Raw genomic sequence first — 26,437 nt, 5'->3', positions numbered from 1 at the left:
TGTGGCCAAAGTTTTACTGCAGTTGTCTGCTTAAAGTACAAGAACAATCCCTCTGCCAAAACCAAGCTCAGATTTGAAGTGCTTGATTCTGGGATATTCATATTTGGCATAATCACAAGTCAAAGGTCTACGATGCACACCTGAGCTCCACCAAGCAGCACGTATGTCGTGCTATATCCACCAACCGAAAGTGAACTGCTGTCTCTTGTGAGCATAGGTGAGAATTACTACACATAGTACATCATCAAAAGTACAACGTACGCCTATCCGAAGTTCTGAGAGGCTTATTTAGATATTATTTCATCTAAATACACTGTTAAAAAATGCAAAGGATCATGAACACTTTGCATAGCCAAGCTATGACCAACTTATTGTCAACCTACAGAGGTCTCCAGATTCTGAAACTTCAGAAAGTATAATGTGGTCTCGATATGTTTCGCTACAAATTCGGATCTCTTTATGCACTTCGATGTTCTAACTACCGAGATAATTAAAAGGAACTCGAGGGCATCGGTGGTATATTTCCGAAGATTTATTTTTTCACCATCGTCGTAGCTATTGATCGTGAGAACTTTGCCTTGATATTATTTGTATTGTCATTGTGCTATTCAAAATATTTAATGTTACAGTAGTATTGGAACTATAAATGTCTGCATTGATCGAAAATGCAGTTAGAATTTTGCAGAAAATCCCGATTATTGGATGCATAAGATCCACTGGCCTTTTATACGGAGCCATCTACATATTACGGAAGCAAAACGAGGCTGAATTTTTGAACCGCAATCGTTACTTAAATGTTGATACCTGTTCTTCGAAAGCGAAAGATAAAACAAAGAGTTCATTTTCAAAATTCAATGAATTAAAATAGATTTACATCAAAATAACATCTATTCAATTTCTCGGGCTAAGAAATACTCTCTTCATCCTAAAGTTCCATATCTTTTACATTGTGTTTATTGTAAAAAGGTGTGTGTGTGTGTGGGAGAGAGAGAGAGAGAGAGAGAGAGAGAGAGAGAGAGAGAGAGAGAGAGAGAGAGAGAGAGAGAGAGAGAGAGAGAGAGAGAGAGAGAGAGAGAGAGAGAGATAGAGATATAGAGACATAGAGAGAGATATAGAGAGAGAGATAGATAGATAGAGAGCGAGAGCGAGAGCGAGAGCGAGAGCGAGAGCGAGAGCGAGAGCGAGAGCGAGAGCGAGAGAGAGAGAGAGAGAGAGAGAGAGAGAGAGAGAGAGAGAGAGAGAGAGAGAGAGAGAGAGAGAGAGAGAAAGAGAGAGAGAGAGAGAGAGAGAGAGAGAGAGAGAGAGAGAGAGAGAGAGAGAGAGAGAGAGAGAGAGAGAGAGAGAGAGAGAGAAAACACATTTTACTCCCAACATGGGGCTGGCAGGATGGCCTCGAGGTACGAACATTCGCCTCCAAGCTGTGTAGCCTGGCTTTGAATCTCGGTGAAACTATTAACTGTCACCCCAGTGATTTATCATTGCGTACGTCAACCCTTGGATGGATATTAAATGGGAATCCCATTTGCCAAGATTAGTTGGTGGACATTAAAGATGCTATGCTGTCCTTTGTGAACACCGCCGTCGAGTCTGGCATTTCACTCAAGCCGACTGGCAGGGTCTCCGAGCAGCCATCAAACTTACAGACTGGTCTCCTATCACTACTTTCTCAAACATCAACTCATCCTGGGAATTCTTTCAAAGAAACTTGCTCTCCCTCATGCACAGATTTATCCCCTCTCGTGTTCAGTTGTCTTACCCTTCCTCCCGCCCTTGGTTTACTGAAGCTTGTGGCGAGGCAGTTGTCCTGAAACAACTTGCCTTTGCCTCATGGAAAGCAAACCCAACTGAGGGCAATCTCAGTTCAGAGTAGGCAAGTTATCGCTGGCACCCTGAGCAAATTCCTGCCCTAACCTACAGGGGGCATTGCATCAGTGGCACAGCCTTGCACTCATCCTTGTGCTGCATATGAAAGAAGAAGAAGACTCACAACATCAAAAGATAGACCAACAAGCAATTTGGAAATTAACTCTTGAAACTTTGCATCCAGTCACTGACTGGCATATGATACACCTCAAACGTTCATAAAAGAAACCCAACTTTCACAAACAAGGGTCTATCTCCAGATAAAAGACCGCACAGCTCAACGTCCTTATTGCAACCAAAACATGTCTGAGGTCTTATTGCGTTTACTTGGGGTTGTGCCATCAAATTTAGTCTGCCCTGAGCCATTCACAAACACAGGCACGATTCTTTTGAAAACGTTTGTCACTTATACAGCAAATAGTTTGTGCCAGCGACATGACGAACTGCACACCCAGGATGGGCGTAGATTGTGAAGAGAAAGAGCTCAAGGTAAGAGCAGCTGTTGATGTGGAATTGGTGTAAGATAGGTTGAGGAAGATGGTTTGGAGAATGTGGGAGAATGAAATGCTGATAGATGAGGTTGAGATTGAAAATGGGATGAATGCATAATGTGGAGGAGATGATGGAAAGTGTAAAGAGGATAAAAAGAGGCAGCGTTATCCTGCATTCACACTTCATTTTCATTCTCTCGGATTGGAGGAATGAGAGCGGTTGGAGGTCGATAGGAGGGACCGGCTGGAACCGAGGCTGCAGCTGCTTTTACTCTGGTTCCTTCAGCCTCATCGGCTACCCAAAGTCGCTCTGTTGGGAAAAGCGGTGAAGAGTGAGAGCAAATAATCACAGCATTGAAATATCTGATAAGGAAAGAGGTGAACAGCTTATTACAAAAAAGGGATGAAGAAAAATAAATTAACGAGTGAAAAACAGCATGAGCTTTGGATAGAATATGCGCTCAGGAATAGAGCTTGCTCATCAGTTTGAAGGAAAAGATTGTGTCTTTAAGATTTTGTAAATCTTGCTCAGAACCTTTACCTTGTGTTGCTTTTCCAGTCCTTGTGAGCAAAGTGAAAAGAGAGAAGCAATCAGATAAGTCCCCATGGTTCCACATGCCCTTTTAAAAGCTTTCCCAAACCCCATTCCTATATTCAGTTCCACACAATGCCATGTGATCATTTCTGATCCCATAACGATTTTGCAAACTTTGTGGTTATATTTTTCCTTTTTCCTCTATGACTCCATCCCACCAGCTAATCCGACACCATTGAATATGATTCTTCTTCCAAAACTGATAAATGCTGTCTATACAATTCACTCGTTGATTACCTCGTTTTGTCCCGTCCTTTTGTCCGTGCAATGCGGCTTCCAACGGCTGTTGCGGTAATTCCTGCAGCTAATGGCAATGGAGCAGGAGGTCGACGGGCAGGGGGAAGTGATGGGGGCACAGGGTTAGTAGGCCTCGACGCAGCAAAACCCCCGACACCAGAGCAGTCAAACTGCATGAGGCTGAAGATGAGGTCAGACGGGAAGAGTTCAAATTCATAAGGGGGGTTTGTGATGACGTATCTAGGAAGAGAGGAAAAAAGAAAAAGAGACATGGGAGATTTGAACATTTGTTTATTTTTTTTTTGTATACCTTGTCGAGGCTCGTGTGAGAGCGAACACACAACACACATCGAGGGGGCATGAGACAAGAGGGGCGGGAGTGGGAGGGACAAAATAGTGGGGAAGAGACACATTAGGAGATCTGTGGAAGGGAGAGGGATGGGATGGGGAACATGGGGAATAGAAGATGGACATTACAGGGACTTTCAGGAAGGAAAGCAGGGAATTTGAAGGAAGTGGGCTTGGGTGGATTATCGGGGGTGGAAAAGATCGAGGATTTGGATGGGGGATAATAAGAGGTGGTGGTGAACAGCTGTTTTGAAAGCCTGGAGGGAAGAATGGGAAAGAATAGAGTGAGAAAGTTTATTCCAAAGGCAAGAAAAAAGAGGAATGAAAGAGTGAAGGTGAGCAGTGATTCGTGATTTTGGTAGTTTTACCAGAAGGGGGTTGTTGGCTGACCTTGAGCGCCCTGAGGAAATGTGGTGGGGACAAATCGCAGAGAGCGGGGGGGGGAGAGGGCAAGGCTGGAGAGGAGACGGTAGAAGACAGAAAGACCACAGACCAACCTGCGGTAATTGAGTGATAGGCCCAGACTCAGCCTCATTGCGGGAGATGCCGATGATCTGAAATGCCCTGGTTTCTACAGCGTGAAGCCGAGAAAGGTGGAAGGCAGGAGCACCTGCCCCGAGGGGAGAGCAGTACTCCATCAGGCTACGGACAAAAGCTTTGTAAGTGGTCAGGAGCGCCAAGGAAGAACTATGCATGACGGAGGATTCCCAGTCGGCGACTGACTTTGGAGGCGAGGTTTGAAATGTGGCTTTCCCAGGAAAGGTCATGGCAGACAGTGAGACCCAGAAGCTTGAAAGAAAGGACTTCTTCCAGATAGTCCATGGGCCCAGGCCAGAAATTCCACTTGTCGGTACCATCTAAGGAAACCAATCCTAGTTATGATTTTTGAATTGATGTATATATATATATATATATATATATATATATATATATATATATATATATATATATATATATATATATATATATATATATATATATATATATCATATTTTGATGTGATAACCATTGCAGACTGGCAGCTTATTGGTAGTTTTCATCTCTAGAATGTACCCACCCTCCACATAATGAAAGTGAAAAGGCAAACTCAAAAACATTCACTAATGATGCAATTGCTGTTTCCACATGGGGCTAGAATGAACTTCAAACCATAAATGCATGTCTGAAATGCTTTATTTATACCATCCGAATAATCCTGTCATTCCTGAAGGCAGAATTTGTTTTATGGCAGAAAGGGGCAAACAATAGGGCCTATCAAAATGTTGCTGATTAGTGATTTTCAGTACATTTTAATTTATAATATTGTCATACAAGTTCCCTGGGTAGTGCTACTGAACTGCAGTAGCCTACAACATGCACATGTTGTATGAGGAAAACATTTATGAACATTTTACAAGTTTTTACCACAGTTAAAGGAATTGCCCTTCCCCTACCCTAGTTCCAAGCGTCCAAAATGTGAAATTTATGGATAACCCAAATTTCACCAGGCTACTGTAGCATGTTTATGTACTATGTTTTACTCATGCATATTTGTAGCCATGAATGTCCTTGTGATTGTGCCAAAACATTCACACCATGGATCAGTAGTCTAGTCTTCATCACTGTTATCACTATCAGAGTCCTCGAGGTCTACAACCTCTTCCTCGACATCAGCGGGCTGGTTGCTGCAGGTTCGCAACTTGCACATGTCAGTGCACTTCAGGCTATTGGCAAGGCACGTGCAGTCTGGGAGTTTGCACGACCGTCCACACTTGCAGGAAAGCAGTTGCAACACTGCATCCGGTGCTGGAGAACCCTGCATCCACTCGATGGCCAGCTTCCCGTCATCATCAGTGGGCCTTCCACAACCCTTGGGACTTGGAACATAGGGTTGGCATTGCAGACAGCGCTTCCAAATAGCACCCTGGTAGTTTGCACGGAGGATGTGCATGAAGAGGCAGTCTTCACATGGTGGAAGCTGACTAGACTCTATCTCTCCCCGTCTGGCACAGAAGAGTTGATGTCAGAGTTCATTGACTTTCGTGGTGTTGGTAGACGGCATGTACATGTGGCAGGTGACCTCTTGCAGCTTCTGAAAGAGCTCGGTGGATACTTCCCATGAATGACCGAGCTGACTGAAGGCCTCTTGGTAGGTCTATCTGACTTCATTTGCTTCAAGGCGCCCATCTTTCCCCGGCCTGCAAAGGCACTGACTGTATCACAACCGGAGAACACGTGTCCCCAACCAGGGCATCACAGACACTGTCTCCCATCGATCTAGCAAGCTTGTCAATGTCTAGGAACCGTGTGCGGGTTTGCGTACCAGACTTCTGATACACGGGGCATGGGATGTCCTTATTGAAGGCAAGACACAGCAAGAGGACATCTGTATCTTCGGCAGTGATCACTACAGCCTTGTACCCAGCCTCTGCTGCATACAGAGCATGCAGAAGCATTCGGGTGTCTGCTTTCTCCTGCGTGGACTTCAGCTCTGCCAATTCCTCCGAGTGGTCCTTGGATTTTTTTTTGATTTTCCCCCAAAACGTCAATGTCTCAGAATGGTAAAATGGTAAAAATGCAAAATACATTCACTAAGCTGCTCTTCTGGAACGGTTATCACATATTAAAATAATCATATAGTCCCTACCAATAACTTAGTAGCCCAAAACTTTGGTTTCCTCAGATGGTACCGATATATGCCTGGGCCCATGGATGAAGAGGATTGTTGAGAAAGTGGATGGGTGGGTTTTCTAAACGATCCTTTTGAAGAGACATAGTGAGAGTGTGAGATTTGTCCGGATTGAAAGACATGTTCCACGTGTTGGACCAGTTTGTGATTTTATCCAGATCTGCAGTGAGCGAAGAAGCTGCTGCTTTCCGGTCTGAGGGATGACCGATGGTACAGCAGAGGGTGGAGTCATCGGCAAAGAGATATAGAGGATTTTCCAGAGAGTCGAAGAGATCATTGATGAAAACCAGAAAAAGAACAGGGCCCAGAATGCTACCTTGAGGAACTCCAGTCAGGACAGGAAGAGGGGATGAAAGAACTCCATTTAGGGCCACACGTTGACTGTGACAGGAGAGGAAGTCTGCGAGCCATGAATGGGGAGATGGCCTTAGATACCATGGGAAGAGAGTTTGGTGAGTATGGCAGGGTGCCAGACTGTGTCAAAAGCACGTGATCTGTCCAGGGATACGGCTCGGATTTCCTGTCTGGCATTGAGGACCTCCATCCATTGTTGGGAGAGCAGAAGCAGCATATCCAGGGTAGAGTGACCTGGTCTGAAACCAAATTGATGATTGGAAATCAAGCCATTGGAGAAGAGGAAGGATTTCATGTCTGAAGCGATGATGGATTCCATAACCCTGCTGATGATTGGGAGAAGGCTGATTGGTCTGTAGTTGCAGGGATCTGTTTTTGCACCTTTTTTATGCAGGGCATTGATGTTTGCAGATTTCCAAGCAGATGGGAGATGACCTTGAGCAAATGAGAGGGTGAATAGAACAGAGAGAGGGTGAGCAAGAGCAGAAGAGCAGGCTTTGAGGACACGTGGGCTGATGCCCTCTGGACCGGTTGCAGAATCTGAGTCGAGGTTTGACAGCAAGCTCTCCACCTTGTCAGGAGAAAAGGACACAGAGTCCAGGGACAGTTGGGTGCGACTGGGTAAGGTGGGTAGAGAAAGTGATGGGTCTTTGACACAAGATTTAGCTGCAAACACCGAATTTAGACATTCAGCTTTTTCACGTGCGGTATCAGCAGTGCAGCCATTTGAGGTAAGGGAGGGGATAGAGGGGGAACATACACCAGAAACAGATTTGATTAGACACCACCAGGATTTTGAGGAGGGAGAGAGGTTTGAGAGTTCAGACTTGAGATGAGAAAGATGTTGTTTTCTGGCTCTCCTGAGGGTAGATACACACTTGTTCCGAGCTTTATGGAAGGAACTGAGATTGCCCTCAGTTGAGTTTGCTTTCCATGAGGCAAAGGCAAGTTCTTTCAGGACAACTGCCTCGCCACAAGCTTCAGTAAACCAAGGACGGGGGGGGGGGGTGGGAAGGGTAGGACAACTGAAGATGAGAGGGGATAAATCTGTGCATGAGGGAGAGCAAGTTTCTTTGAAAGAATTCCCAGGATGAGTTTATGTTGGAGAAAGTAGCGATATGAGACCAGTCTATAAGTTTGATGGCTGCTTGGAGACCCTGCCAGTCGGCTTGAGTGAAATGCCAGACTCGATGGCGGTGAAGTGGTTCTCTGATAATAGCCAGAGAGATGTCCACTTTGACAAGGATGTGGTCAGAAGATCCGATTGGAGCAAAGGAAGAGCAGCAGATATTGTCAGGGAAATTTGTCAAAACTAGATCCAGAAGAGATGGAGTACCATTGGTTGAGATCCGGGTCGGGAAGTTGACCGATTGAGTCAGTCCCATTGAGTCGCAGAAAGCTTTTGCTGAGGTGCCATGACAGGTGAGAGAGTTACCCACACCTAGCCAATTGGCATGAAAACAATTGAAGTCTCCACATAAGAGGAAGAGAGAGTTGGGATGAGAAGATCGAAGATGGTCCATGTTTTCGGATAGTGAGGTGTAGATGGAGTCATCACTGTTAGGTGGACGGTACAGTACACATATAAACATGAGGTGGGAGTGGAGGGGAAGCCGTAGCCAGAGGTATTCCTGGGGGTGTGGGGGAGTGAGAGCAGTGCATGGAGAGTGAGGAATAGAGTCTTTGATGAAGAGAGCAACTCCTCCACCAGGACGAGGCTCAGGTCTGTCATACCGGAGGAGGGAGTAACCAGGGAGAGATACTTGGGAGTCAGACACGTCTTGGGGGAGGAAAGTTTCTGTTAGGCAGATTATGTCTGGTTTGTCAGTGGCAACCTGTATGGAAAGATCTGAAAGGTTTGAGTGAAGGCCCTGGATATTTGAGGTCCACACTTTTAATGAAGAGGTAGGGGAGGAGGCTTTGGGTGCAGGGGGTGGGGGGGAGGGGGAGGAAAGGACAAGGGATGAGGAGGGGAGGTAAGGAGGGTTGTTGAAAGAGTGTGGGGAATTGCAGAATAGCTAGGGGAGGGGGCCGGATGAGGAGGAGAAAAGGCTCTGTGGTGCTGGGGGAGAGGGGAGAAAAGAGAGGGGGAAGAAGGCAGTTGAGGATTTGAGGAGGTGGAGTGAAGAGATGGAGGTGAGAGGGCAGTGGAAGGAGGCAGCTTTGTGGATGAGAGGGGGCAAATTTGAGAAGGATGAGTGAGGGGGATGAAAGGTGGGACAAAGGTGAGGGGGGAATTTTTGAGAGAGGTGAGAGGGAGGCTTGGAGGGAGAAGAGTGGGATGGTTGCTTTGAGAGTGAGAGTGAGGGGTGAGAGGGGTGAGTTGGCACTGAAGTTGGAAAAAAAGAATGGTTGATGGAAAGCGAACATTCATAGCAAACTGGGGTTTTAGGTCAGAGATGCAATTTAACACAAACTTGATGGATGCAATAAAGGCAAATTCAGAGAATGGAGAGAAGAAACGCTGTAACAGTTGCATGTTTTAGGCAAGGAATGAAGGAGAGGTCGAAATGAGAGCAGTCTGTTAAAATAGCAGAAGAGTAGTGCATTATGAAACAGTAAAGAGTACCACATGTGTGAGAGAGAAAGATGAAGCATTATAAGATTTCGTTTTTGTTGTTATTATTAATGTTTGAGAGAGTTTTCAACAGATTCGGTCATGGAAGTGTTGTAGAAAAAAATCGAGGAAGAAGAGGAGGAGGAAGAATAAGAGGAAGAAGAAGAAGCAAAATCAGGAGAAAGGTGGCGGTTTTTTATTTTTATTTTTTAGATAAGAAATAGAGAGATTAGTTGGGAGAAATGGGGGACGTTAGGAAAGTGGGGAAGATAGAAATTGAAGGTAATGGACAGAAAAAACAAATAAAACGATCGTACACCGAGGGGAACCGGTAGGCCTCAAGCCTAGGCCTCAAACACCCGGTAAGACAACATCGACAAAAACTCACAAAATATAATAGCACGATTTTTGAAACAAAACCGAACTAGGAACACACAGTAACATGTAGGTGAGAAAAATAAACAGTTAAAACTGGACAAATAACGACCGGAAACACTTTTGAGATCGTCAGCAGAGAGCTCCTAAGGAGACCTCTCGACGCTCCAAACTAGTCAGGGGAAAAAAAGCATTAGGCTACATTTACGCAAAATATTAGGTTCCTAACAGATAGTTTTTAGTGTATGGGAATTGTTTAGGGTTCTCGAATTAAAAATAAATAAATTAAATCACCCTGTCAAATAATAATCCAAACAAGAACAATAGGCTTCCCGCCTGTCAACTCTGAAGTCCAATGCAATCATAATAATTATAATATAATTTGAGAAGCATCTATTTGTTTGACTTCTTTGCATTCCTGAAGAACTGAACGAAAGGACTTGAAAATGGGAAGCTCTTAGGCGGTAAAAAAAAAAAAAAATATCGTACTCCCAGGAGTTAGAACTGCAACGTCAAACATGTATCAAACATATATATATATATATATATATATATATATATATATATATATATATATATATATATATATATATATCAACAATATGCCACCAAAGAGAACAACACCGAAGCAGAAGTGCTGAGCGTGATGAACATCGTGAAGATCATCTTTTCAAAAATATAAAAACTCATACTCCTGAAAGTTGGGACTGCCACGTCAAACTTATGTTTTAACATTACAGGAAGTGTTTATGTGTTTGAAATGCTGAACTACTGAACCACTAGACACAATGAGTTGAAAACAGGTGGTTTTACTTCGGATGGTGGTTTTCGGTGGTATTAAGTAAAATAAACACCCATCGCCTTCGCAGTGAGGGGATAAGCCAAATCTCTCTGAATAAATTGTGTGTCATATAGCACCACCTGTTGGAAGCTGGTATTACAAGTCATGATATAAAATACACCATAGACATCATAGAAATGGGGGAATGAACCCGTCCGTATAAGGATGGGTTGTTTGTGAGTAATATTACGACTACTACGAATAATGAGAACAATCATAATAAAATGATGTACTGTATTTATAAAATGTTACTCATTGCGAAGAATCTTAAATGGTGCACTATTTGCATGTTAAAAGTTTTAAAAGGCTTTCTGGATCATAATCAATCTCAGCTTGGTTCTCGGCGTTGTGGGAAGAAAGAGACATGCTGAAAGAAGTGGAATTGATGGTGAATTGCTCCAGATGCAAGTCATTCAAGTATCCAGATGACAATCAGTGTAAGATCTTAAAGATAAGCAACTGGCTGATGGTTGCTTCATTATCTGAGCTTGTGATTTATTATTATACCACTGATGTAGTTATCCCCATGGATCAGGTAAAGAGTTTTGAACCTCATTAGGATACCAGCGTACAATGGCATTCTCTTTCTGAAAGAAACCATTGGATGTTTAACATCCACAAGTTCACTTTCACGCAAGGGAAAATTGGTTTATCGATGCCCTCCCCTTTTTGAAGGATGGCGTACTCCGATGACAACACCCTGCCTGCACCATATCAAAGTGAGTTGATAGCCAGTCAAAATTGAACTCAGCCAAAATTGAATAGATATTGAGGAGAGCTCATTGAACCTATTCTTTCTATGATTGACCCTATGTGTACATGTCTGTTCATATATATCACCTGAGATCTGCTGTCTTGCCTCGATGCACAGTCCACGCGGAGTGCTCCTGCCCCCCTCCCATGCCGGCTCTCCTGCCCCCTTCTCAGTCCGCAGAGCTCTAATGCCCTCTCCCCTCCTGGGCTGGCAAAACTATAATATGTTGCTTTGGAATGTAATAGTAGGGATTAATTTACCAATGCAATGGCGTTTGAACAGTCATAGCAAGTATTTTCTCTGAGAGCTTCTGGTTCCGGTTTTTGAGGCAACGGTTCGTTCTCTCAGGGGTCTCTGCCGACTTTCTCAAAGATAAGTTTCCAGTCGTTGTTTGTCACGTTTTGACTATTTATTTTGTTACCTCCATGTTTACTGTGTGTTCCAAGTTCGGTTTTGTTTCAAAATTTGTGTTATTTGGTGAGTTTTCGTCGATCTTGTCATTGATGTCAATCTTGATCTTACTCTAACAGCCTACCCATCTTCCCGTCAATGTGCACGATCACGTTTATTTGTATTTTCTCCCTATTACCATCACTTCATATTTTCTCCACTTTTCCCACCGCTCTCCTTCTATCCCTCCCAACAATACCCTCTGTTTCTTGTCTTAAAATATAAAATATACAACAAAAAAACCTTTTCCCTACTTACCTTATTCCCCACGTAACCACGTAACTTGCTATACCGACTCTTCTTCCCCCTTCTGCCGACTTACCATCCTCTTTCTATCTATTTTAGCCGACCCACATTCACCATAAAACTTCACGATTTTTTTCTTCAACCTTTCTTTTACCTAATCTTACCTAATCTTTAAAAATCAATCAAACAAGTTCGAATTGCGAACATACCCCATGGGAGTTCATGTGTACAACTCTCAGGTGAGCGATAGCACGGACGACAGATAGTTTTGTAATTTGGTAAGATTTTCATTGCATCAGAAAAAGAAACCAGAACACCTCACAAGAGTGAGGCTAGTTTCATATCATCATTTGCGACTTGCCCAGCGCATTTAAAAAATTTTTTGTTGGGGACGGAATTGCACTTTGGGCTCAGTTAATGCCTGGGGAAAGGTCTCCAGAATATACCTGTCAAGTTTGGTTCAGTTCTGTTCACTAATAACCGAGAAATAACAATTTTAAGAAAATGGGCCGAAATGGGCCGTTCCTCGGCCCGAAGGGCTGCAATCGCACTTTGGGCTTAGTTGATGCCTGCACATATGTGTCGAGGATATGCCTGTCAATTTTCATCGAATTATGTTCACGAATAATGGAGAAATAGACGTTCAAATGAATTGTACACAAGAAAAGAGAGAACGCGAGCAGCGCGTCAACCCCGTGGGGTAAAAATTATTTTTCTTTATATCTTTTCACTTCTAGCCTTACACCTCCCATAACAATGTGTTCCTCTACCCCCCTCTTATTCTTCCTGTTAGTTTCGTTGACCGACCAGCTTCCTTCTGCATTTGCCGATCAAAATTCACCATACACGATCACGATTTTTCTTTAACCTTTCCTTTACCAATCTCGCCTAATCTTTATCAAAAAAAAAAAAAAAAAAAGAGGGTCTCTTAAAATGTTTCAACTTCCTCTCACACGTGTGGTTTTCAGTATTGTATCATAATTCATTCCTCTTTTCCTTCTTCAAAAGACTTTTCAATTCGACCTTTCCTTCATTGTGTCTCCAAAAAGTCCCACTGTTACGTTTCTTTTATCAATTCTCTTAATTCTCCTTGATTGCATCCCTCACGTAATGTCTTTAATTGCATCTCTGAGTCAATTTTTTTCTTAAATCCCTGTTTGCAATGCATGTTCGTATTCCATCAATCGTACTTTTTTTTTTTTTTACAACTTCGGTGTCAATTCACCCCACCTACTTCAATCTACTTCCTCCTAACCCCTCACCTGTTATCCCCTCTCCTTACCCCTCTCATCTTGCCACCTCATCCTACCTCTACTCATGGCACCTCTTCACTGTCATCTGCTTCAGTATCAGCTCCTCCTCGGGTGTCCAAAGTGTAGTGTTCTAACATCTGTGGGCTCCATTCTAACCTAAAAGATATCTCACTCTCTCAATCAGTACACTCCTCATCAGGGCCGGATTAAGACCTTTAGAGGCCCTAAGCACTGAAAAGATTATGGTACCCCCATATATATGTAATCCAAAATAAAAACAATACAAAACCGTAAAATGAAATTTTATTTTTCGAAATGAAACAAAACTTACAGTAAGGTTTATTTACAGTAAACGCTGCGGCATCAGTATTACATTGCATAAAAAAGTGTAAAAAAAATCATATTCTTGTCCATGTATTTTTTTTTTCATTTATTGTGGGGCCCCCTTTTTGTGGGCCCTGGTTCAGCTGCAACATTTGCACCATGGTCCATTGTAAATCCGGCACTGGAAAAAAACTCTGTGGGGCCCCTCTTCCCTTGAGGCCCTAAGCACGTGCTTATTTTGCTTAATGGTTAATCCAGGGCTGCTCCTCATCATCAAAAACATGCTCCTTCTTTCCTCTCATCACATTTCTCCCTCTTCTAAACGCCAAAAATGTTGTACCTACCCCTGCCCACTCTCTTCTTCTTCACTATACCTCGACCAAGTCTCATCCTTCCCCTCTCCCCACCTTTCCCATCACCCTCATGCACCTTGGCCATGCCTGCCCTTATCGTCTCCCCTCCCTCTCAAAGTTTCCCTCACCGTTCCCTCTCAAAGCAACCTTCACACTCTTGCCCCCCTCCAAGCTTCCCTATCACCTTTCACAAAAACTCCCCCCTCAACTCTCCGCTCTAAGCATTCTCCCTCCAATCTCCCCCTCACTCCCATTTGTCAAAGTTACCCCCCCCCACCCTTACATCCACAAAGTTTCCTCCTTACACTGCCCTCTCTTTTCCATCTCATCACTCCACCGCCTCCAATTTTCAACTGCTCTCTGCCCCCCCCCTCTTATAACCCTCCACTGTACCTCACACAGCTCCACCGAGCCCTCCTCGTCCGGCCCTCTCCCCGAGCTCTTCTGCAATCCCCCACACTCTTTCAGCAACTCTCCTTACGTCCTTCTCTCCTCCATCGTCCTACCCTCCCCTCCCTCCCCTGCACCCAAAGCCTCTTTGGGTCCCCCCCCCCTCTTCCTTAAAAGTGTGGACCTCAAACATCCAGGGCCTTCACTCAAACCTAACAGATCTTTCCATACAGGTTTCCACTGACAAAACAGACAATCTGCTTAACATAAATTTTCCTCCTTCAAGACATCTCTGACTCCCGAGTATCGCTCCCTGGTTACTCCCACCTCCAGTATGACAGACCTGACCCTCCTCCTGGTGGCGGAGTTGCTCTATTCATCAATAACTCCATTCCTCACTCTCCATGCACTGCCCACACTCCCCCATACCCCCAGGAATACCTCTGGCGACAGCTTCCCCTCCATTCCAACCTCATGTTAATATGTGTGTTGTACCGTCCACCAAACAGTGATGACTCCATTTACATCTCACTGTCCGGAAACATGGACCAACTTCTATCCTCTCATCCAAACTATCTCTTCCTCATATGTGGCGACTTCAATTGTCATCATGCCAGTTGGCTGGGTGTGGGTACCTCTCTCACCTGTCATGCACTTCAGAAAAAGACTTCTGGAACTCATTGGGACTGACAGAATCGGTCAACTTCCAGACCCGTATCTCAACCAATGGTGCTCCATCTCATCTGGATATGATTTTGACCAATTTCGTGAAAATATCTGCTGTTCTTCCTCCGATCCAATCGATTCATCTGACCACATGCTTGTCAAAGTAAACATCTCTCTGGCTGTTATTAGAGAACCAACTAAGTGCCATTGAATCTGGCATTTCACTCAGGCCGACGAGCAGGGTCTTCAATAGCCACCAAACTTCTAGACTGGTCTCCCTTCTCTACATTCTCCAACATTAACTCGTCCTGGGAATTCTTTCAAAGAAACTTCCTCTCTCTCAAACACAGATTTATCTCATCTTGTCTTCAGTTGTCCTACCCTTCCTCCTGCCCATGGTACACTGAAGCTTGTGGTGAGGCAGTTGTCCTGAAACAACTTGCCTTCACCTCATGGAAGGCAAATCCAACTGAAGGAAATCTCAGTTCCTTCCACAAAGCTTGGAAGAAGTGTGTGTCTATCCCCAGGAGAGCCAGAAAACACCATCTTTCTAATCTCAAATCTAAACTCTCAAACCTGCCTCGCTCCTACAAATCCTGGTGACATCAAGTTAAGTCTGTTTCTGGTATATGTCTCCCCTCCATCCCCTCCCTTACCTCAAATAGCCGCACAGCTGACACTGCACGTGAAAAGGCTGAATGCCTTAACTCCGTGTTTGCTTCTAAATCTTGTGTCCTAAACCCATCACTTTCTGTACCCACCTTACCCAGTCACACCCAGCTGTTCCTGGACTATGTGACCTTTTCTGCTGACAAAGTAGAGAGCTCGACTCGGATTCTGCAACCGGTCCAGACGTCATCAGCCCACGTATCCTAAAAACCTGCTTTGCTGCTCTTGCTCACCCTCTCTCTGTTCGATTCACCCTCTCATTTGCTCAAGGTCATCTGCCATCTGCTTGGAAATCAGCAAGCATTACCGCTCTGCAAAGAAAGGAGCAAAAACAGATCCCTGCGATTACAGACCAATCAGCCGTTTCCCAATCATAAGCAAAATTATGGATTCCATCATCGCTTCAGACATTAAATCCTTCCTCTTCCCCAATGGTTTGATTTCCAACCATCAATTTGGATTCAGACCAGGTCACTCTATCCTGGATATGCTGCTTCTCTTCTCCCAACAATGGATGGAGCCTCTCAGTGCCAGACATGAAATCAGAGCCATCTCCCTCGACATATCGTGTGCTTTCGATGCAGTCTGTCATCCTGCCTTGCTCACCAAATTCTCTTCCAATGGTATCCAAGATCATCTCCACTCACAGCTCACAGACTTCCTCTCCTGCCGCAGCCAATGTGTGGCCCTCAATGGAATTATCTCATCTCCTCTTCCTGTCCAGGCTGGAATTCCTCAAGGCTGTGCTATGGGCCCTGTTCTTTTTTTTTCTGGTTTTCATCAATGATCTCTCCAACTCTCTGGAAAATCCTCTTTATCTCTTTGCTGATGACTCCGCCATCTGCCGTACCATCTGTCATCCCTCAGATCGGCAAGCAGCAGCTTCTTCACTCTGCAGATCTGGATAAAATCACAAGCTGGTCCAACACATGGAACATGTCTTTCAATCCTGACAAATCTCACACTTTCACTGTCTCTCCAAAAGGACCGTCAGGGAAACCCCCCTCATCTACTTTCTCAACAATCCCCTTGAAGAAGTCCTTTCATTCAAGCTTCTGGGACTCACTATCTGTCATGATCTTTCCTTGAAAAAGCCACATTTCCAAGCTGGTCTCCAAAGCCAGTCACCAACTGTGCATCCTCCATTGTGCAAAGTCCTTCCTTGGCACACCTGAGCTCCTGACCACATACAAAGCTGTCATCCTCAGCCTGATGGAGTACTGCTCTCTCCTCTGGGCTGGTGCTCCCGCCTCTCACCTTTCTCGGCTTCATGCTGTGGAAACCAAGGCATTTAGGATCATTGGTATCTCCCGCAATGAGGCTGAGTCTTTGGATATCTCACTCTCTCACCGCAGGCAGGTCAGTGGTCTTTGTCTTCTACCGTCTCCTCTCCGGCCTCATCCCCCCTCCCCCTCTGTCTGAGATATGTCCCTCCCATATTCCTACAGGGTGCTCAAGGTCTGCAAGCAACCCCCTTCTGGTAAACTACCAAAATCAAGAATCACTGCTCACCTTCACTCTTTCATTCCTTTTTTCCCTCCTTTGGAACAAACTCCCACAATCTCTTCAATTCCACTCTTCCCTCCACGTCTTCAAAACAGCTGTTCCCCACCACCTCTTATCTTCCCCCATCCAAAACCATGATCTTTACTACCCCCGCTAATCCACCCCAAACCCACCTCCTTCACAATTTCCTGCTTTCCTTCCTGAAAGTCCCTGTCGTGGAAAGACCTGAAAGTCCCTGTTGTGCCCATCTTATTTACCCTGTGTACCATGCCCCACCACTCTCCTTTCCCCAGATCTCATGTCTGTTCCCCACTGTTTTGTCCTTCCTCTCCCACCCCTATTATCTCCTGCTTCCCTTGTTGTATGTTCTTTGTGTTGGCTCTCATACGAGACTGGACATTGTACACTAAAAAAAAAAGAAAAAGAAAAAAAGAGCTTGCCATGGGAGGGTGGGGGGGGGTTCAGGGGGGAGGGGTTGGGGGGGGAGAAGGGATGGAGGCCAAATTTACCTCTGCAAAGAGTGCTTTAACTTTAACTTCAGCATTGCCCATGTAAAAAAAGAAATTCTAATACCCTCTCTGCCACCACCACCATGTGACACTACACGGCACACATTTACATTGAGAATTTATGCCTCCCCCACACCCTTGTGTAAGGCTGTGGCCACATAGTGTGTCCTACCCTGTCCCCCCTTCCCCCCCCCCCCACACACACACACATACATACACAAAGTTGTATACCAAGTTTGGAGTTTGTAACTTAAGGGATATGGCCATGCATAGAACACATATAAACAAAGACAGATATTTTTGTCTTTAATAGGTATAGATTATAACCCTACACATATGAAATGAAAAGTGGGGTGAAGCAATTGGTTCACTTCTATCTGTCTACAAACATCAGTTTATGATTGAGAAACTACTCAATTTCAATTGAGTGTTATATTTTAAACATGAATCGAAAAACTAACCTGTAGTTTCGCAGTGCCTTGTCCCTGAATTTGTCCCAATCGTACATGCACGGAGAGTGAGATAATTTTTAAGCGGTGAAACCGCTTCAATATTTGGGTATGTCCTTCCTTCCATCCATCCAAAATGAATAAGAAGAACCTTCCAAGCCCACCATGTTTAATTCTAAAAGGTTCTATAGTGTAATCCCAGGGGGATCTAAGGGTATTTATAATGGGTTTTGTTAATTTCTAGGCTTTGCCTATTTCATATTAGAAATGCTAAACTGAACCACTTCCTTTGGACATGGGTGCAATTTATTTTTTTGTCCTCTGTCTGCCTGTCTGGCAGTCAAACAAAATTGGAAATCATTCCAAACAGGAAACTTACTGTTTCTCACAAACACAAGGCACAAAAAACTAACGTAACGTGTTAAATAAGGTGTATAAAAGATGCTACATCAACGGTGGTAAACAGCCGAAAAAATGTGTTTTCTCCCACCCTTAAACTCTCTATTTTATTTCAATTGGATAATATACATGAACACTGTAGAGCAGAAATTGAAAACCCTTCCGTTTAGCAGGACTTGGACAAAATATGACGGCATTTTTCTTCATTACAACCAATCAAATTTACCATTTGTTGACCCCACCCATGTCTGTTTCTCAAGACCGTTCAGAGTCATGTGTTTTATGAACTCTCGTTATTTTTAAAGGTCTATACGAGATTGGGATATGGTGAATATAAATTATCAACCACATTCCTTGCTCGTCTCCTCACAGCTCTCACCGCTTGGTGCAGGTGGAACTGTTGTTAAGATGAGCGTCCCTCAGACGGTAGATCCCAAAGCACAGCATGCTGTACGTTTTCAATGCCTTACAGAAGAGTTCACCGTAACAGCCACCTTCCTGCACACATGTGCACACACATCTTATCAATAATATTAATACTCTAAAGGGTGTCCTGTTATGATGACAGTAATAATATATTTTTTTGAAATAACATTAGACATGACTTTTGTTATTATTCCCTTTCCCATTGGAGAGAAGATCAATAAGCCTCATGGGGAAATGATGTATTTGGCTTGTAGCAAGGTATTATGTACACATTTGGACACGGGGGACCAAAAAATGAAAGTCATTGTATGATTAAGTTTTGCATATCATTTGTTAGCCAACATCATGGGGATTCAGGATCTTTTTGGGCAGAGCTTAAGTCTTCCTCTTTTTTTTTGCTCTGACAGGGTCAAAGTTGGTTATCAATTATCTGTATCAAGGAACCACTCATATCATTCTAAAATTGGTCTGATGGCTTAGATATGTATTATACACGAATTGGAAACCACATACAGTATATGGAGAATATTTGGTTTACCTGATATTTCATCTTGAGCAAAGAGGTCAAGGTCATATGAAATTAACAAATTGATGAAATTGATCAGTGTTCATTCAGGTCATATATATATATATATATATATATATATATATATATATATATATATATATATATATATATATATATATATATATATATATATATATATATATATATATATATATATGCACATAAACGTAACCATAGAAATACATGCTGTGATGAACCAAACTAACATCTTAGGATTAAAAGTGCAGATTTCTTAAAAACGTTACGTACTTCCTCACGACCTTTGATGTTCTGTATACTGAACACAAACTGGCCTTTGGTATTGATTTTTATAGCATAGGGCCATCTTGGTAAACTTATTCTATGGTTATAAAATCAAGCTTATAGTTACCAGTAATTTTGTAGCAGCTTGCTAAATGCAATTTGTTATGTACTTCCTAACATTTTTGACCCAATCATGGAAGTGAACCTAAAAACTGGTATGTAGTAATGATCCATGTTGAAACTTGCCATTTTAAATCATAACTTTATGCAGAAGTAAATTGCTATTTAAGATGTTCTATCAGATGCATTTCAAATTTCTGGAATAAGATTTTGTAAGCTTCACTATGCCGGGGGGGGAAATTTTGCAAAATCTGAGATTTTACACATTTGAAGGTGTCAAGATATGCAGGAGGTCATAAGAAATGTACTGTTTCGAGGAATTGCTCTATTCTTATGTATAATGATATATATAAAACAAAAAATGCATTTTCAACCATTTTGGACAACATATAAAATCATACATGTAACCCATTTCTAAAGAATGAGCTATAAAAATGGAAAAAAATAGCCTGTGTTTGGATAAAAAAAACATGCTTTGTAAGCAACTATATCCATAGGACCCACAGCAAAGTATACATTTTCTGAAAGCACAGACACTTGGGCATTATATAACACTAGCATAACCCGCGCTCTGCGCGATATGTTGGGGTGGGTGTGTTTGAGAAAGGAACTGATGCAGAGTATCAGTAGTAATTTTACTTTAATGCAGTAAGTGGAATACGATTTCACTGTTTCAGAACCATTTTATTTACTTTTTTTTGTACCATGCACCTCATATGGTCTTTGAGATAATGAAAGCCGAATATCACGTTACTTGAGCGCAGAACAAAGTCGAAGATAGCGCGACACGAAACCACAAACTCGGAAATAATATACAAGATTAAGATTGCTTATCTTATTAAAACTGGGTTCAATTTCTAAGCTTTCTCCTCATTTAGGACCACAGTGTACACAATACCATGCTACAAGCCATTTATCAATGAGTAAAGGTCCTCATGAAGCATGGTGATCATGTCTACATTCTAATGAAAGAAACAACATCTTCAGGATGTAATCATTAAAAGATTTACTCTTTCCAAAAGACACAGTGGAATCTTTATCGAGAGTGTTCCAGACAGAAGAAACGAGAAAGCATCCAAAAATGCGGTCTGTCCACGTCTGCTTTTGTACTCAAACAATACTTTACGAAAACGACAGCGAAACAAAAGGGAATTGTATTCCTTGATGTTCCCCATATTCTCATAATAAAGGTTTCTTGAAAATTTGATAACAAAAGCTTAAATGTTAAATAAAGCAACTCGGAAGCTACATTATGTCGTAATGAGTCATGTATTACAAAACCCGACAGTCTCGCCCTGATGACGGACTAATTGGGCGTATTTGTGGCCACTGTGACTTTGCCGTTTTCCATTTGACATTTTGACCCAATTATTGATTAGATTTCTCCATATTTTCAGAAAAAGGGTTTATTAAAAATTTAATGGCAAAAAAGTTATGACCTGGACACAGATGGACACACACACACACACACACACACACACACACACACACACACACACACACACACACACACACACACACACACACACACACAAACACACACACACACACACACACTGATGGGTTTTTGTTTTTTTGGATATCATGTTGATGCTCGTGTAACAGAGAACACACGGAACATATAACAACGCAGGAGACAAGAGGAGTGGGAGAGGTAAGCACAAAATAGTGGGGAACAGAGACAACAGGAGATCAGTGGCAAGGAGAGTAATGAGTCAGGGTACATGGGGTAAACAAGATGGACACTACAGAGTCTTTCAGGAAGGAAAACAGGGAACTTGAAGGAGGTGTGTTTGGGGTGGATTAATGGGGGTAGAAAAGATCAAGATTTTGGGTGGGGGGAAGATGTGAGATGGTGGTGAACAGATGTTTTGAAGACCTGTAGGAAAGAGTGGGATTGAAGAAAGTGTGTTCCAGAGGTGGGAAAAAAGAGGAATGAAAGAGTGAAGGTGAGCAATAATTCTAGATTTTGACAGTTTCACCAGAAGAGGTTTTTTGGAGGACTTTGAGTGCCCTGAGGAAATACAGGGGGGACAGATCACAGATAGAGCAGGATGGGGCAAGGCCAGAGAGGAGACGGTGGAAGACATAAAGACCACCGACCTGCCTCTGGTGAGAGAGTGAGAGACCCAAAGACAGCTTCATCGTGGGAGATACCAATGATTCTAAAAGCCTTGGTTTCTACAGCGTGAAGTCGAGCGAGGTGTAAGGCAGGAGCAATACCCCAAAGGGGAGAGCAGTACTCCATCAGACTGGATGAAAGCTTTGTAGGTGGTTAGCTCAGGTGTGCCAAGGAAGGAATTTGCATGATGTAGGATGCCCAGTCAGCGACTGGCTTTGGAGGCCAACTTGGGGAAGTGCCTTCCCCAGGGAAGAGCATGGCAGGTAGTGAGGCCAAAAAGCTTGAATGAAAGGACTTCTTCAAGGGGATTGCTGAGAAAGTAGATTGGAGAGGGGTGGGGGGTTCCAGATGATTCTTTCGGAGAGACAGAGTGAGGGTGTGAGATTTGTCAAAATTGAAAGACGTGTTCCAAGTGACGAGCTTGTGATTTTATCCAGGTCTGCAGAGAGTGAAGAGGCTTGCTGCCTGCCGATCAGAGGGATGAGAGATGGTACGACAGAGGGTGAAGTCCATCAGCAAAGAGATAAAGAGGATTTTCCAAAGACTCTGAGAGATTACTGCTGAAAACAAGAAAAAACACAGGGCCAAGAACACTGCCTTGCAGAACTCCAGCCTGGACTGGAAGGGGAGATGAGAGAATTCCATTAAGAGCCACGCATTGATCGCAACAGGAGAGGAAGTCCACAAGCCATGAATGGAGATGGCCTTGGATACCATAGGAAGAGAGTTTGGTGAGTAGGGCACATATTGATATGTGATTATGCATATTACATACACACACACACACACACACACACACACACACACACACACACACACACACACACACACACACACACACACACACACACACACACACACACACACACACACACACACACACACTGAGACCTGTTTGGTCTCCATTCCATCCCCTGAAAGTAACTGCTTCGACAGCACTAAGGCTCTGTCAAGAGTATGAAACATGAAAATCAAATATATTAAATAAAAACAGCTCTCCTGAAGCTGAATGCGACATGAAAATGATGTCATGATCATATGCAAATTACGTCACCTCCAAACTGCTAATCAGGTCTTTAAAGACTGCGATTAAAGTAAATGCATTCAGATTAAAGCAAATGGATGAGTAAAATAAATTAATGCAGATTTAAAGACAGTAAATGAATTCAGAGCCGCCGACTGGTTTCACCTTTATTTGGGCTCATCAGGAAGATGTACCGCAAAATTGTTTACTTGTGATGAAGCTAAGTTTGATTAAATAAAAATTTAACTCTCTAACTTGGTGCGCAGCGAGGCACCGACTGAGTCCCATTTCATCAAAATACTGCACGATCTGTTTGCAACAACCATCGTCTCCCACATAAATTAAATAAAAACAGCTCTTCCAACCATGAATACAACATTAAGCTGACATGTTTGAACAATTATTAAGTGTAGCTACTGTATGTTTGTTTGGTAGTGAAGGATGTGTAGGGTATGTTAGCTATCATGCTCTAAAACATAGTTACATTTATAGGGGGGGGGGGTAGATATTATACTTAGAGCTGATAGAAATGTAAAAGAGTGGAGTATGGTCCATGTATGAGTAGTTAGCTCATCATGATGTAATTAATTAGGGAAACACAGCTTAAGAATGATCTTGTTTGAATGTTCACCATACAGGGGATGGTGTGTGGTCATAATTAATAAGGGGTTAAGCTTAAGAAAATTGTATGTATAACCCCTTGTAATGTCCCACTGGGTGAGGGACCAGATGAGGTTGAGAAGAATGGCAGCTCTTTTGTGAGAGCCTGCGTTGTCCAGAGGGCGAGGGGAGGAGCTTTTCCTCGCCTCCCGAGAAACGGATTTATGGGCGCCTCCAGAAGGGCGAAGTTGTTCGGGGAGATCTCGAGAGAGAGAGCTGAGAGAGAAGGAGAATCCTCTCTGAGGAGTTTTTGGAGTCGTGTCTGAGGAGAGTTGGGTTTGGCGCAAAAGTGGAGTGGAGTTTGCTTGTCTGAGGGAAAGTCACTGAGTGGTTAGCTCCCCGTTTTCATCGTGGCCGCCTGCTACTGCTTCGTCGACCTGTCCGTGTGCCTTCACATCCTCTTCTCATCATCTCCTGCTTTTCCACCAGCAGCTAAGGCCTCATCCGGTTCACGTTCCCCATCCCCGTCTGTGAATAAATCTGGTGTGTGGCACCATAGGTTTTATTGGTATCGTACATAATTAATTACTGATCAATTATTTCTTCCCCCTTTCTTCCCCACCTCAACCCATCGTCGTATCCCTCCGTTGGGTCAACCTTCCATTGTTATTTGTTGTTCCGGAAATAATCCCATTGGTTTTAAAAGAGTTAAGAGCCTCATGTGCTTCTTGGATTCCACGCGCACAAAGCCGCCATTCTTCAAACGCAATTCAGGGGAGTAAAACCCAGTTTTGGTCCATCCATCCAGTGTCGGTGTTAATCGGCAACGACACGACAATATCCTTAAACAGACTCCCTAACTCACCCCAAGATCAGCAAATGGCCCATCAGACAAGGCCAGTTGTGCCACACGACAGCGATCTCTCCTACGAAGGGATTCTGGTGAACTGTAACCCCCTGGCAGTGCAGCTTCCTCAGCCAGAAGACCTTCGAGTTCTGGAGTAGCGCCACCGGTGACCAGAGTGCGAATCAAAGTCAATGTGTTGTCATTGAAATAGGTCTAAGAGAAGTGGAAAAGGAAAGTGTACTGTTTAACAGTGGTAGCAAAGGTATAACAGCGATTTAATGATGCCAGCTAACATTGTAATGAAGACGACATGGCATGATGTCTGGCCCGATTCTATATGGACACCAATTCAAGTGGAATACTACCTCAACTTTGTACCTGAATATTTGTTCCTCTGCAATATATGACTTGCTTTCAAATGCAATTCAAAAGTAGGAGGATGACACATGTCCTATGAGATCAGCTCATACTGTCCAAATTATGTGGGGTTGTTCTAATTTTTTGGCCAGGGTGGTTTCTGTGAAAGTCTATTCTCCAACATTGCTCATTTTGCGCTCTCAGTCCTCTGTCCCTCCCTGGAAACTACAAGATCTCACATTTTTCCAGTACCACCCTCTGGTTAAACTTCTAAAATCCACCTTTCTCAATCTTCCCTTCCAGGGTTTCAAGCAGACAGTGCATCGCCACGTAATGTCATCCCTCATCCTGACCCATGATCTTTATTACCCCAATTAAGCCTTCCTAACCCAACCCTCTTACTTGCTGATTTTAAGGCCCAGTCACACCTTGACGTTTTAGCCAGCGATGGCAACGTATTAAAATGTATGTAAAACGCTGGCTTACGTTGAACTTTTGATGTTTTTTTTTAAAGATTCGGACGTATTCATAGCGACTTGGTCTTATGTATAACGCATTGGTAACGGACACAGAACGTTTCGTTGTGTTATAGATAACTTATACCAACGAATGCTGAACCTGTTGTCGGCCTACACAACCGATGCCTAACGATAGTCTAACTTAGGCATAGCGCGTTGCACGCATCGCCGACGATGTCGTGACGTAGCCTATTAAAAGGCTGACGCACAACGATTTGAATCATAACTGCCGTAGAAATGGAAGTGTCAACATCGCGGTCACACCTTGGCGATCTTGCCAGCGTATGCCGACCTAAGAAAAATGTGTCTAAAACGTTGGGGCACGTCAAATACGGTATGAGTAAGTTTGGTATACGTGAGTACAACACTAAAGTACGCTATCATACGTCGTAGTAAGTAGAGTACGTCAAGAAATTTTAAACATGTTCAAAATTTTACGACGTACTCGGCGTATGACACACGTTCCGCATGCGATGGGGATAAGTTTTACACACGATATGCGGACGCTTACACACATCCACAAAGGCTACTTATAAACTACTCATAAGTCGAAACACGTCGCGGTAATGTCTTTTTTACGCGAAACTTATTTCTAACTTATGTTTGACGTGCTTTGAACCAATTCTTTACGTAGTCCCAACACACATCGACGTATGTAGACGTATTCCAATGACGTCTTCCGGTCGACAAAAAAAAAAAAAATTAACGTGTTTCTAGCTTACAACTGCCATATAAAGACATGTTCCCAGCGGTTTTGGGAATTGGTATATAAAAATGGTGTTCATAAAAGGGGAACCCAACAGTGTTTTCGAGTCCTTTTTGAGTCGATGTCCATGTCAGCAGTAACAGTATCAGTATCAGTATTAGTATTAGTAGTAGTTTGTTCATGTTGGCAGTAGTAGGTGAGTGTGAGGGGGAGGGTGTGGGTTATGATGGATCGTCCTTGCGTCCGCGTGTCCACGGGTCGGAGACATCTTTTCACCATTGTTCGAAGTTCTTCGCGGCTAATTTTTTATGGGCCTTTTTCAACAATGAGCTATAGCTTGTTTTTACGATTTAGGTCTATTCATAACGGGTTGGACAAATGCACAATGAACTAATAATGTGCATAGAGCGCTTTGATTACTTATAGATACGATATACCAACGAATAATTATCGTGTAGCCGGCGTTCACAAACTATGCCCAACGATAGCCAAACTTATCCATATCGTGCGGCATTTTATCTTTGCCGGTGACGTAGGGTTTGCTATTCATAGGCTGCCACTCAACGATTTAAATGGCTGCATCTCCACTATTGAAAGTAGACGCTTGCG

At 43.3% G+C, this 26,437-nt stretch overlaps 1 protein-coding gene across 10 annotated transcripts in view; it reads right to left on the bottom strand.

Annotated features, from left to right (window-relative positions):
- The window catches only part of LOC147027036 (calcium-activated potassium channel subunit alpha-1-like), a 278,274-nt gene that overhangs the window by 166 nt on the left and 251,671 nt on the right, over positions 1-26,437 (bottom strand). For 8 of the 10 annotated variants that reach the window (XM_085883106.1, XM_085883111.1, XM_085883109.1 and 5 more), the window contains 5 exons: positions 24,266-24,460; positions 18,677-18,795; positions 3,187-3,426; positions 2,896-2,915; positions 1-2,664 (listed from right to left, as the gene is read on the bottom strand). The exon at positions 1-2,664 is cut by the window's left edge and continues 166 nt beyond it. In XM_085883106.1, the coding sequence (XP_085739232.1) occupies positions 2,531-2,664; positions 2,896-2,915; positions 3,187-3,426; positions 18,677-18,795; positions 24,266-24,460 (708 nt within the window). In that variant the 3' untranslated portion in view covers positions 1-2,530. The remainder of the gene's footprint in view (positions 2,665-2,895; positions 2,916-3,186; positions 3,427-18,676; positions 18,796-24,265; positions 24,461-26,437) is intronic. The other 2 variants (XM_085883110.1, XM_085883114.1) reach the window with 2 other exon arrangements.

The sequence above is a fragment of the Eptatretus burgeri genome, chromosome 5, assembly GCF_056783735.1.
Source record: "Eptatretus burgeri isolate ZD-2024b chromosome 5, Ebu_testis_v1, whole genome shotgun sequence".
In the NCBI taxonomy this organism is placed as follows: domain Eukaryota; kingdom Metazoa; phylum Chordata; class Myxini; order Myxiniformes; family Myxinidae; genus Eptatretus; species Eptatretus burgeri.
The sequence above is the reverse complement of the archived record's forward strand: the minus strand, read 5'-3'. Positions and strand labels throughout refer to the sequence as shown.